The sequence below is a fragment of the Nicotiana attenuata genome, unplaced genomic scaffold, assembly GCF_001879085.1.
Source record: "Nicotiana attenuata strain UT unplaced genomic scaffold, NIATTr2, whole genome shotgun sequence".
In the NCBI taxonomy this organism is placed as follows: domain Eukaryota; kingdom Viridiplantae; phylum Streptophyta; class Magnoliopsida; order Solanales; family Solanaceae; genus Nicotiana; species Nicotiana attenuata.
The window spans coordinates 78482-90335 of record NW_017670320.1 but is presented as its reverse complement, the minus strand read 5'-3'; the positions used below and the strand labels follow the sequence as shown (position 1 = coordinate 90335).

At 34.7% G+C, this 11854-nt stretch overlaps 1 protein-coding gene across 2 annotated transcripts; it reads left to right on the top strand.

Annotated features, from left to right (window-relative positions):
* The first annotated feature begins 2531 nt into the window (after positions 1-2531).
* Positions 2532-5717, top strand: LOC109237809 (probable xyloglucan endotransglucosylase/hydrolase protein 30). Of its 2 annotated transcripts, XM_019404189.1 has the most exons (4): positions 2539-2831; positions 3038-3138; positions 3253-3461; positions 4995-5717. In XM_019404189.1, exons 1-4 carry the CDS (start codon positions 2639-2641, stop codon positions 5521-5523), a joined length of 1032 nt encoding a protein of 343 aa, XP_019259734.1. In that variant the 5' UTR covers positions 2539-2638; the 3' UTR covers positions 5524-5717. The 2 variants fall into 2 exon arrangements, with proteins under 2 accessions (XP_019259733.1, XP_019259734.1); XM_019404188.1 differs by having other exon boundaries at positions 2532-2831; positions 3038-3461.
* Positions 5718-11854: the final 6137 nt, after the last annotated feature.

Genomic DNA, 11854 nt, shown 5'->3' with positions numbered 1-11854 from the left:
GAGGGGAGGAAATGCATTTTTAAGTATAAGGTTCAATCAGTGACGGATGCACCAAGGTTGAAGCAGTATCGAAAATATCATTTTTCAGTTCTTTAAATATGACACCGCTTACAAAAAATCCTGCGTACGCCCCTGGGACTCGTTTTAATTTCACGGTATATCCAGTTTTCGGACTAGTCAATCAAAAATAGCCAGCGTTTACCAAGTCAATGAAAAATAGCCACCGTTTTGCTGCAATAGAGACCGGTCCAGCATAATATACTGGAGTTCGGTGCACTTGTGTATGAACTNAAAATAGCCACCGTTTGCTGACATAGAGACCGTCCAGCATATAGTACTGGAGTTCGGTGCACTTGTGTATGAACTCCAGCATATTATGCTAGACCGGTATACTTTGCTGGCTCCAGTATAATATACTAGAGACTGGAGCACTGGTGCTCCAAACTCCAGTATATTATACTGGACCATTATACTTGCTGGAACTCCAGTATATTATGCTGGAGTTCTAGTGTATTTATGCTGGAACTTCATCATATTATGCTGGAGTTCCAGCATACTATCCTGGAACTCCAGTATAATATGCTGGAGTTCAAGTATACTTATGCTGGAACTCCAGCATAATATACTGGAGTATTTTCCGGGTTTTGAACAGTTCTTTCGCTCAGATTTATCTTTACATAAAAAGTGGCTAAATTTCGATTACTTTTGAAATTGGGCTATTTTTGAACGACCAGTTGTAAATCTGGCTATTTTTAAAAATCACTCCAGGGACTCAGGGTCCATCGTATCCTTATGTTGGTATTCACTAGCCATGCTGGGCACCAACAAATTATAATTACTCATTTATAAAGGAATAAAATTTTAGAAAAATAGTCTACTTCAAAATTAATTAAAAGAGGGGTCAATATATAGTCTTAAATTAATATAATAACTCGAGAGAGGGATTCTTCTAGATCATTTTCACTTTATCAGTGGTCCTAACTAATTGTTCAAAGCTTAAAAGCCAAGTAATTTAGGCTCCTTTTGTTCTTCTATTCATATTTGTACTAACTTTTTGCAATTCTAACCTTATAAAACTGTGTCTTATTTTAGAATTCTGACCTTTCTTTGTCCTAAAATGAAAACTGTCACTAAAAGGATTGAATTTCCTCTCTTTCTTTTTTTCCCCATTACAGAAGAAAGGAAAGAAAAAAAAAAATTCTTAATATTGAATAAAGTTCAACAAGTTTTAGCTAATGTTTTGTTAATAATTGACAAAAAAACATTTTCTGGCATATGAAATCCAGTGGCAGTTAGTTGCATGGAGTTGATTGCCTGGACACGTGGACAGACTGTTATCGTACGCATCATGAACTTAATCAGACTTCAGAAGTCAGACTTCAATATTTCAATTTCTAATAATCTATATATAAGTAGCTTTTTATTTTTATTTTTTTAATTAAGAAAAGATAAGTTCACCAATATTGACAATTAACTAGTTGCATTAATATTAGGCTTTTAAGACCTAACCCACATGCTATGTCCAGGGGCAATTCCGTCAGCTTAAAATACAGCAAGGTATAGAACCTGCTTTTCCTCTATTCTGCTTTTTTTATATACAGTTTAAAAAAGAAAAAAAAGAAAAAGAATTCTCTTCTCACACACATACGCAGGGTGGAGCTAGTGTGCCGGTTACGTATTTGGCGAATTCAATAACTTAAATTTTATCTTAATAAATTTATTGAATATGTAAAAATTATTTATTTAGAATTTGGCAATTTGAAATAACTAAGAAATAACTTTTAGATTTTTGTTCAAATATAAGTACTATTCTTATCTTGCCAAGGCTATGAGTTTGTTGAGCTTGAAACCCATAACTTTTGACGCAGGATAATAATTTTTATATATAAAAATTCATGAAAATTATAAAATAGTAGATATGAACCCATAAATAATTTTAAAAATATAATGGGTTCAATGCTAAAACCTTAAAAGTTGAGCCCATAGAATTTATATTTCGAATCCGCTTCCTTCTAACATCAACACTTCCAATCGATTATAGTGATGTATGACGTATTATACACTTGTAAAGGTATAATAATCCTAACTGATTGATATTATTAAGCCTTTTTTTTAGAAATCGGAAATATATAGATTTCAATATCTTGCTAGATAAGCAACTAACGACTATGGAAACGTTATGATAAGTAAATCATGACTCAAAACCACAATCCATATCTCCTTTAATTTTTTTAATTTTTCACCCAATGTTTGCTATCTGTATTCCGACTAAAATTCTCCCGCCAAAATTGAATTCGCGAAAAGTTCCACATTAAGATAAAGTATTCCCTAACGACAAATGTATTCCCTATCGAAGGTTCGAACCCGAAATCTATAATTAAGGATAGATTAATACTTATCACTCAACTACAACCTTTATTGGTCCATTCTCCTAAAATGCTTTTATATATTATTGCCATGAATACCCTCCCATTAAGCTAACCAACCATAATATAAAAATAAATTTATCTAAAACCACTACCCCCTCTCTCTCTCTCTCAAAGAACATATAAAACACACTATATATATAGATAGTGGCATCAGAAAGTACAGAAAAAACAGAGAAAGCTAAACAAAAGTAATAGCGAGGAAACAAAAGATGGATTTCATCAGAAAGAAGATATGTCTGTCTGTCTTCTTGTTTTTCCATGTCTGCTTTATTACAGCTGATGCTGCCCTTAATGTTTCCACCATCCCTTTTAGCGATGGCTTCAGCCATCTCTTTGGTGAAGGGAACATTCTTCATGCAACTGATGATAAGAGCCTTCAACTTCATCTCAACCAACGCACTGGTAAAAATATATATTTTTTTCCGATTGAATGTATTTGATACGACAGAAGTTATTTTTTGCCGAACAACTTCTTGAAAATATTTTCCTTCCCCTATAAAGACGTACATATATATATATATCCTATTCTTCTTCCAAGGTTTTTTTTGTCATACCAGTATGTGTCTAAATTTATTATTTCCCTTTTTTATTATTAAAATCTCTTACAGGTTCAGGGTTCAAGTCTTCTGACCTCTACAACCATGGTTTCTTCAGTGCTAAGATAAAATTGCCATCAGATTATACTGCAGGGATCGTTGTTGCCTTCTATGTATGCATCTCTACTGTTGTTTTTTTTTTTTTCCAAATATTATCATGTTATATGGTAGCTTTAATACGATTGCTATATACTCATTTATTTGTTTGCTTGTTTGTTTTTTGCCAGACGACGAATGGTGATTTATTTACAAAAACACACGATGAACTGGATTTTGAGTTTCTGGGAAATATAAGAGGAAAAGCATGGAGATTTCAGACAAATATGTATGGAAATGGAAGCACAAGTAGAGGAAGAGAAGAACGATATTATCTTTGGTTTGACCCTTCTAAAGAATTTCATCGTTACAGTATCCTGTGGACCAGCAAAAACATCATGTGAGTTTTTTTTTTTTTTTTTTTTTTTTTTTTTTTTTTTTTTTTTTTTTTTTTTTTTTTTTACAATTTTTTAAGAAAAAGTTACTAAACTATCTATATCTATCCTTTTNGAATTTTAGTACAAATTTGCGGCCGCTTTTGATATTTGACCATTTCGCAAATACTGTTCCTTTTCTAGAAAGAAAAATATGGTACACATAACTTCCAAGGATCACATGTATAATATGTTAAGTATATTATAAAAAAAGTTTAACTTTTATATATGTACTGATATTTTAAGATTTTTTGCCCCATTTAGCCGTCCATATTCATTATTTATTTTTTCTAGCTATATACATAATTTATATATTGATTATACATAATTATATACGTATAATTCATAAATTAGACATATATAATATCTTCACCGGCTATTTTTAATTTAAGCGATTGGGTGAACGGTTATGTGGGTTAATTCTTCGAAATAATTACCTAAAAATCAAGACAAATAACCTCTTAAAACATATTAAATTACACTGATAAAATTGAAAAAGAAACAATTGGTACTCTCATAATTCAACTTGGATAAGTTTCAAAATGATTTGGGGCATAGAATCTCATAAATGTGAAATTTGTTGCTATGTGCAAATACCGTTGATATAAGTTAAAGTCCTATAAATATTAGGAATTCATGATCAAAAATCTGAAAACTAAATCAAAATAAAAGATCATTTCAGGTAATTATTAGGTATCAGAAAAATAGAAATAGAAATATAAAATTAGGAAAATTGAAAGTTCAGGGAGATATTACCAATTAATAATATGCTTTTTGGCTATTGACAACGTAAGGTGCGACTTTTCTTTTTTCTTTTACGTGATGAATTTGTACTTGACTGGTTCAATGAATCTATTCATTTAACTTGTCAAATAGTTTATCTGATTTATTAAATGGACGACGTATAGCTGAACTGAAAAGTTTGATGTTCCGTGATCATCAAATTGTAGATAACCTAATTAATAATCCCCAATATTAATTAAAGTAACTTATTGACAAATGACAATTACGTCTATCAATTTATGAAGTTATTAATTGATGATTTGACAATTTAATTTGCTTATTTTTCCCCTCTTTGGATGTGAACATGAGTTTGGATTATCAGTTTATCATATACAAAACATATGGCTATAATATTTGTTTAGAAGATAATATCAAAAAGGAAAACATACAGAAACAAACAATAGGAGACGTTGAGAATTTTCTTTCTAAAACCTCTTCAAGAAACGCCAACCATTCAACCAATAATCTGGTTGAATTAGTTTAACCACTTTGTATTACATTGAATTAACTAACATAAATTATTTCTCACTAGAAAAAAATGGAGAGATAAATATAGTTTAACCACTTTGTATTACATTGAATTGACAAACATATATTATTTCTAATTAGAAAAGTTACATATAACGTAATCCACATTAAAGTAATTAAATGATAGATATCTTTTAATATAGAACCAACTCAATTATTGACAATTTTTTTTATTTATTTGAGAACAGATTTTATATAGATGATGTTCCAATCAGAGAAATTGTACGTAATGATGCAATGGGAGGAGACTACCCATCAAAACCAATGGGATTATATGCAACAATATGGGATGCTTCAGATTGGGCTACTTCAGGAGGCAAATATAAAACAAATTACAAATATGCACCATTTATAGCTGAATTTACTGATTTAGTACTAAATGGATGTGCAATGGATCCATTGGAACAAGTAGTAAACAACCCTAGTTGTGATGAGAAAGATGATGAACTTCAAAAGGCAGAATTTTCAAGGATTACACCAAGACAAAGAATGGCCATGAAAAGATTTAGGTCAAAATATATGTATTATTCTTATTGTTACGATTCTTTGAGGTATTCAGTGCCACCACCAGAATGCGAGATAGATCCAGTTGAACAACAACATTTCAAAGAGACGGGGAGATTGAAGTTTAACAAGCACGGCCACCATCGTCATTCAAAGAGAACAAGAAGTCAAGTTCTTGATGCTAGGAACCATGGAAATCAAGATGAAGAGTGATTTTTGTTTACCATTGTTGTGTGTAGATATATAAAAGGAGGGAAAAAGTGATTGTTTTTTTGTTTTTTTTGCTAGAGTGGAGGGTGGAAAAATGATGATAAAATTATTTTAGTATGACACTGATTGAGTTATGTTGTATATAAATAAAAGGGGTTATTACTCATTTATAATAGAAGATCTTTTGTGATATGAAAGCCGAGCTTTAAATTATGTATATTAAATATTACTAGAGGCTCTATATATACTATTCTATTCTTTAAAGGATCCAACTCCACTCCATTTCCTATTATCTCCATTTCTTCAAGTTCTTACTTGGATGGATGACACATGTCTTATCTTTATATCAATGATCTAAAGTTAATTACTTGACACAAGGTTTTAACCACAGTTAAAATAATAGATATCTTTATATATTTACTCCTAAAAAATTTGACAATCCCATAACTAAAAGATTTGATAATCCCATAATTGTAGGAGCAAAATTCTGAATACTCATCAATTAATGCATTTTTATTTGCTTTAAACCCTTTTTGAATGTAAAAGGGAGCACGTAAAAAAAATATTCGTTTTTGAAATCTAGAATTTCCACAAGTTTTCGAAATTCATTCATTTAGCGTATGTTAAAAACTTTTTTTCCACATCTCGTTTACGTTAGTGATTTTCTTCTTTCATACTTTGGTATGTTAACTTATTTCAATATTTCGATTCCTAGGTATTTCTTTCTTCAAAGTAAAAGCGAGAAAACAACTCAAACATCTTAGACTTTTTGATCCAATAATGCTGGGTTATTTGTTTCAGTAGACAAACTGAACGTATTTGTAATAATTTACTACTTTTACATATACCTAAATTGTTGTTTAAAGACCATCAAGTCTCGTAAAGCCATTATCTATAGTTTATAGGCAGATTCATTGTTTTTCAATAAAAAATGGAGGGGGATTATAAGATATAATATGAAATGGAACTACTTTCTTTTATTTATTTTCAAAAATATTTCACTTTATTATTTGGTAAAAATACTTTTTGGCACAATACGTTTGAGGTATCTTAATATTCATACGTTGTATTTCTATTGTAAGTGTTGTTCTATTTAAAAAGGAAAAAAGAAGAACAAAATTGGAAAGAATATCAGAAGTTCAGAAAAAAATAATGGAAATATTATTATCCTAACCATGGTTAAGTAAATGTTTAGGCAATTAAATTTAAACCATTGATTTAAAGATAAGACATGTGTCATCCATCCAAGTAAGAACTTGGAGAAATGGAGACAATAGGAAATGGAGGGGAGTTGGATCCTTCTTTAAACTAGTTCGTCTGGTAAAGATTCGACAAATATATAATCATTTATTATCCAAAATAAATAAGGGGACGTTGAATTTTTTCTTCGGAAAGCTCCTTCTTGAGTTCCATTCACTTGGCAATATATGGGACATCATATTGATAGGTTATATGTGTATCCCTGTTATGTTTTGATGATCAAACAAACTTATTATTTAGAATCAGATAAGGAACCTGATACACATCCTTAAGAACTTAAAGATCACCAAGTCTCCAGTTGGGGACACAGTTCAACTCTTCAGAGTCAAAGGAATAGTAGAGGGAACGGATAGCTACCAGTTCCCGCGGTGACTGTACAAATCAACTCCCCCAGATGTAAAGTTACTGCCTGCACACGCAACAGTGCGAAAATAGTACAACAATCAACTTTATGGGGAATGCCCTTTACCTAACTTCCTTGCATCATTCAAATGATGTCACAAGTGCATTATTAACATCAAGCAAAGGTAAAACAAAACACTTGCACATTCAAGAATTGATCAAGCATTCTCTCAGGTCATCTATCAATCTTGTAAGTGACTCTCAGGGGCATCAAGAACAAAGAACAACATAACGACGGACCAGTTTCCTATATCGAGTTATTACATGTCCTTAGTTGTGTTGTACCTTTGTTAAAGCATTCTACTTGTAATTCCTACTTAGCTTAGTTAGAAGCATTGTGTGGGAAATCTTTGTAAATCATAAACCCTTATATTTGTGTCTTGGCTAGAGTTAGTCGAGTTGTAAAGTCTTTGTAATAGAGTTATTACAAAGTGGCTTGTAATAGTGTTGTTACAAGTTAGTGAGGGACTAAGAGGTTAATTCCTAGGTTACAATAGTTTGTAATCTAAAGTTTGCTCAGTAGTGAAGTTGAAATCCTATAAGGGTCGGTCGTGGTTTTTGATCCTTTGAGCTGAGAGTTTTTCACGTAAAACTCCATTGTGTCATTTACTTACTGTAGTGTGCGTGTGTATTCTGTGGGAACTAATAGAGAACCTGGTTCTCCATATAGTTTGGTGGACCCTTAATTTCTATTAATTGGTATCAGAGCGGGTTCTTTCTATCAGGCTAACACCTAGAAAGGATCCTCATGGCTGCTCCGCCAAACTTCGAAGAAGGTCAGTATACCTACAGACTGCCAAAATTTAATGGCCAGTACTATGGATGGTGGAAGATGAGGATGCAAGACTTCATCATAGCTGAAGACTCAGAGCTCTGGGATATCATCTGCGATGGACCCTTCATTCCTACGAAGACCATTAGAGACCCCGTAGTGACAGTTTCTAAAACTAGAAAGGAATATAATGATGTTGAACGCAAGGCTATTGAAAAGAACTTTCGAGCTAAGAAAATCCTCGTCTGTGGTATTGGACCAGATAAGTACAACAGGATTTCAGCATGCCAATCAACTAAGGAGATCTGGGAAACTCTCCAAACAACTCATGAAGGGACAACGCAGGTAAAGGTCCAAGATTGACATGCTGGCCACAGAGTATGAGCTTTTCAGAATGAAGGACGATGAGTCCATTCAGGATATGCACACTCGCTTCACGTCTATCATCAATGAGCTTCACTCACTGGGAGAGATCATCCCCAGCAACAAACTTGTCAAGAAGATACTTAGTGTATTACCTGGTTTCTGGGAAAGCAAAGTAAATGCCATTACAGAGGCAAAGGATCTTCAGGAGCTGACTATTGATGAACTTGTCGGTAATCTCAAGACCTATGAAACGAAGAAGAAGAAGGATAATGAGAGAAGAGAGCCCAAAAGGGAGAAGAACCTGGTCCTCAAGACTCAAGTGGTGAGGATGCTGATATGGCCTACCTCACAAAAAGGTTTCAGAAAATGGTTCGCAGAAATGGGGGCATTCCAAAAAGAGGCAGCTCCGGCAAGCCAAAAGGTTATGATCTATGTCAGAAGTGCGGCAAGCCAGGACACTTCATCATGGATTTTCCTCTCCTCAAGCAAGATCAATACTAACACAACACTGACAAAGCAGCTAAGAGGAACCAGGTTCCTAACAAACGATTCAAGAGAAAAGATGCCGCTGACAATGTTGTGAAACAAGCCCTTGCTGCATGGGGAGACTCTTTCAGCGAATCTGAAGAAGATGATGATCAAGTTGATAGCTCCATGATGGCAGTGGAAAGTGAAGCAGCTAAGTATGAATCAATCTTTGCCCTTATGGAAAAATCTGACAATGATGAAGATGATGATGATGATGATGATGATGATGAGGTAACTTTTTAGATGTTCAAAGAAATCTAAAGTCGTATTCTCCGAAAAAAACTTATATCTTTGGCAAATGTTTTAATTGATGATTATCATGGTCTTATAAATGATAAAGATGAATTAACTATGGAACTGGGAGAAGCAGAATGGTCGAGAGATGATCTAGTAGTTGTGGTGGTAGACTTAAAGGAAACCATTGAGAGTCTGAAGAAAGAAAAAGATGCCTTAACTGAAAAAATTGCAAACATAGAACATGAGAGAGATGATCTAGTGGTTGTTGTGGTCGATCTAAAAGAGACCATTGAGTGTGTTAGAAAGGAGAAAGAAGTTTTAACTGAGAGGGTTTCTAACATTGAGCATAAGAGATGACCTATTAGTGGTGGTTGTAGACCTAAAGGAAGCAATTGAGGAACTAAAAAGGGAAAGTAGGCCTGGGAACACTCAAAAAGGAAAGGAAGTTGTAAGTGAAGCACACCTTAGGCTTGAAGATGAGTTAAAATCAGTGAAATCTAGTCTGTGTGCAGAGCTTGAGAAAAACAGACAACTTCAGGAAGACCTAGGAAAAGTGAAGAGTGACCTAGAAAAATCACTTAAGTGGACCTGGTCCTCTGATGCAATCACTACTATGTATACAAACAGTAGGGGAAATAGGCAGGGAATCGGGTTTCAAAGGGAAAAGACTCCCTACAACCTTCATACAAAGTACGTTACTGTACCTATAACTGGCTCTGCACTCACTGTGATAACACTGGGCACTTTAAGGAAACCTGTAACGCCAGATTTCAATCTCAACAAAAAAAAAGTTTTGCTGAAAAAGTAACTACTGCTAGGGAACGTGGTCTTTCATATAAAAAATGTGTGATGCCTGCTTGGACCAAAAGACCCTCATTCACCCCTTTCCCCATTACAAGGGACCCAAACTTGTTTGGGTTCCTAAGTCTAACTCTTGATTTCATTATGTAGGGAACAATGAAAGGGAGCACCCAACAATGATACATGGATAGCGACTGCTCGAAGCACATGACTGGAAGTACAAATGATTTCCTTTCACTGAAGGCCCTGTATGGAGGGAGTGTACCCTTTGGAAATGACAATAAGGGATACATTCTAGGAGTTGTAAGGATCGAAAAGTCTCTTTCTCACTCTATTGAAAATGTGTACTGCGTGAACAGGTAAAAGTACAGCTTGCTGAGTGTCTCCAAATCTGTGACAAGGGAAACAAAGTGGAATTTGTATCCAAGATATGCACATTCACAAATCTTATGACCGGATAAGTGGTGTTTGTGGCTAAAAGATACAAAAATATCTACGTTGTTGACTTTGAGTCCTTGCAAAATAGAGATCTCAGCTGTCTGAGTGATGTTGATGATAATGCTGGGCTATGGAATAGAAGGCTGGGTCATGCAAGTTTCACGTTGCTGAACAAATTGGTCAAGAAGGACCTGGTTCGTGGTATGACCAAGTTAAGCTTCAAGGATCACAGGGTGTGTGATGCATGTGTAAAAGGAAAGCAAGTCAAAAAGAAGTTAGTACCCCATGGCCACTTGATCCCCTCCATATGGATCTTTGTGGACCTTTGAGGGTGCCAAGTAGAGGAGGAAAAAAGTGCATATTTGTTATAGTGGACGATTATTCCTGATTCACTTGGACTCTGTTTCTCAGAACCAAGGATGAAACCTTTCAAGTGTTTGTGGAATTTGTGAAGAAGATCCAGGTGAAGATGAGCCATAATGTAGTATGTATCAGGTATGACCATGGGACATAATTTGATAATGCCAAATTCGACGAATTCTGTGCTGAAAATGGCATCTTACAATTTCTCAGCTCCAAGAACACCTCAAAAAAATGGTGTTGTGGAGAGGAAGAACAGGAATCTTGAAGACATGGCAAGAACAATGTTGATTGACAGTGGCATTGCAAAAGGTTTCTGGGAAGAAGCTGTCAACACTACATGCTACTTGGTGAACAGGTGCATGATCAGGTCCCTTCTGAACAAAACGCCATATGAACTGCTGAACGGAAGAAAGCCCAAGCTGACACATTTAAGAACATTTGGCTGCAAATGTTTTGTCCTCAACAATGGCAATGAAACACTTGGAAAATTTGATGCCAAAAGCGATGAGGGAATCTTTCTGGGCTATTCATTACAAAGCAAAGCCCACAAAGTATACAACAAAAGAACTCAATGTGTTGAAGAAAGCATACATGTGATCTTCAAAGAATCTCATGGCCCATGTGGAAAGGATTTGAATGATAAGAATGATCAAGACGGAGAACAGTCAACTGTCCCTGGTGAAGTCATTGACATGGCAAATGGAAAGGCTGATATGATGAGCCACGTTGAGGAATCAAATGAGGATGGTGCAACCATATCTCCAACTGATGGAGAGGAACCTGGTCCTCAATCACAACAATTGAAGCCGAGAACAGAGTTGTCGATGCTGTCCAAGGCACCCCACATGCTGAGATAAGGAAATGCCAAGGTTCACAGTCTGAAATACCCGGATCCTCTAACAATGAGACTCAGGCGTCTAACTGGAAGCACAAAAGTTCACACCCTCTTGAAAACATAATCACTCCTCTTGATTCAGGAATTTAAACCAGATCAAAGACAAGAAACTCACTTACCTTCTCAGTCTTTCTCTCTCAAATAGAGCCCAAAAATATCAAGAAAGCATTGAAAGATGCAGAATGGATTACAGCTATGCAAGAAGAGCTCCATCAATTTGAGATGAATAGTGTGTGACACCTGGTTCCACGACCTGCTGATTGAACTGTTAT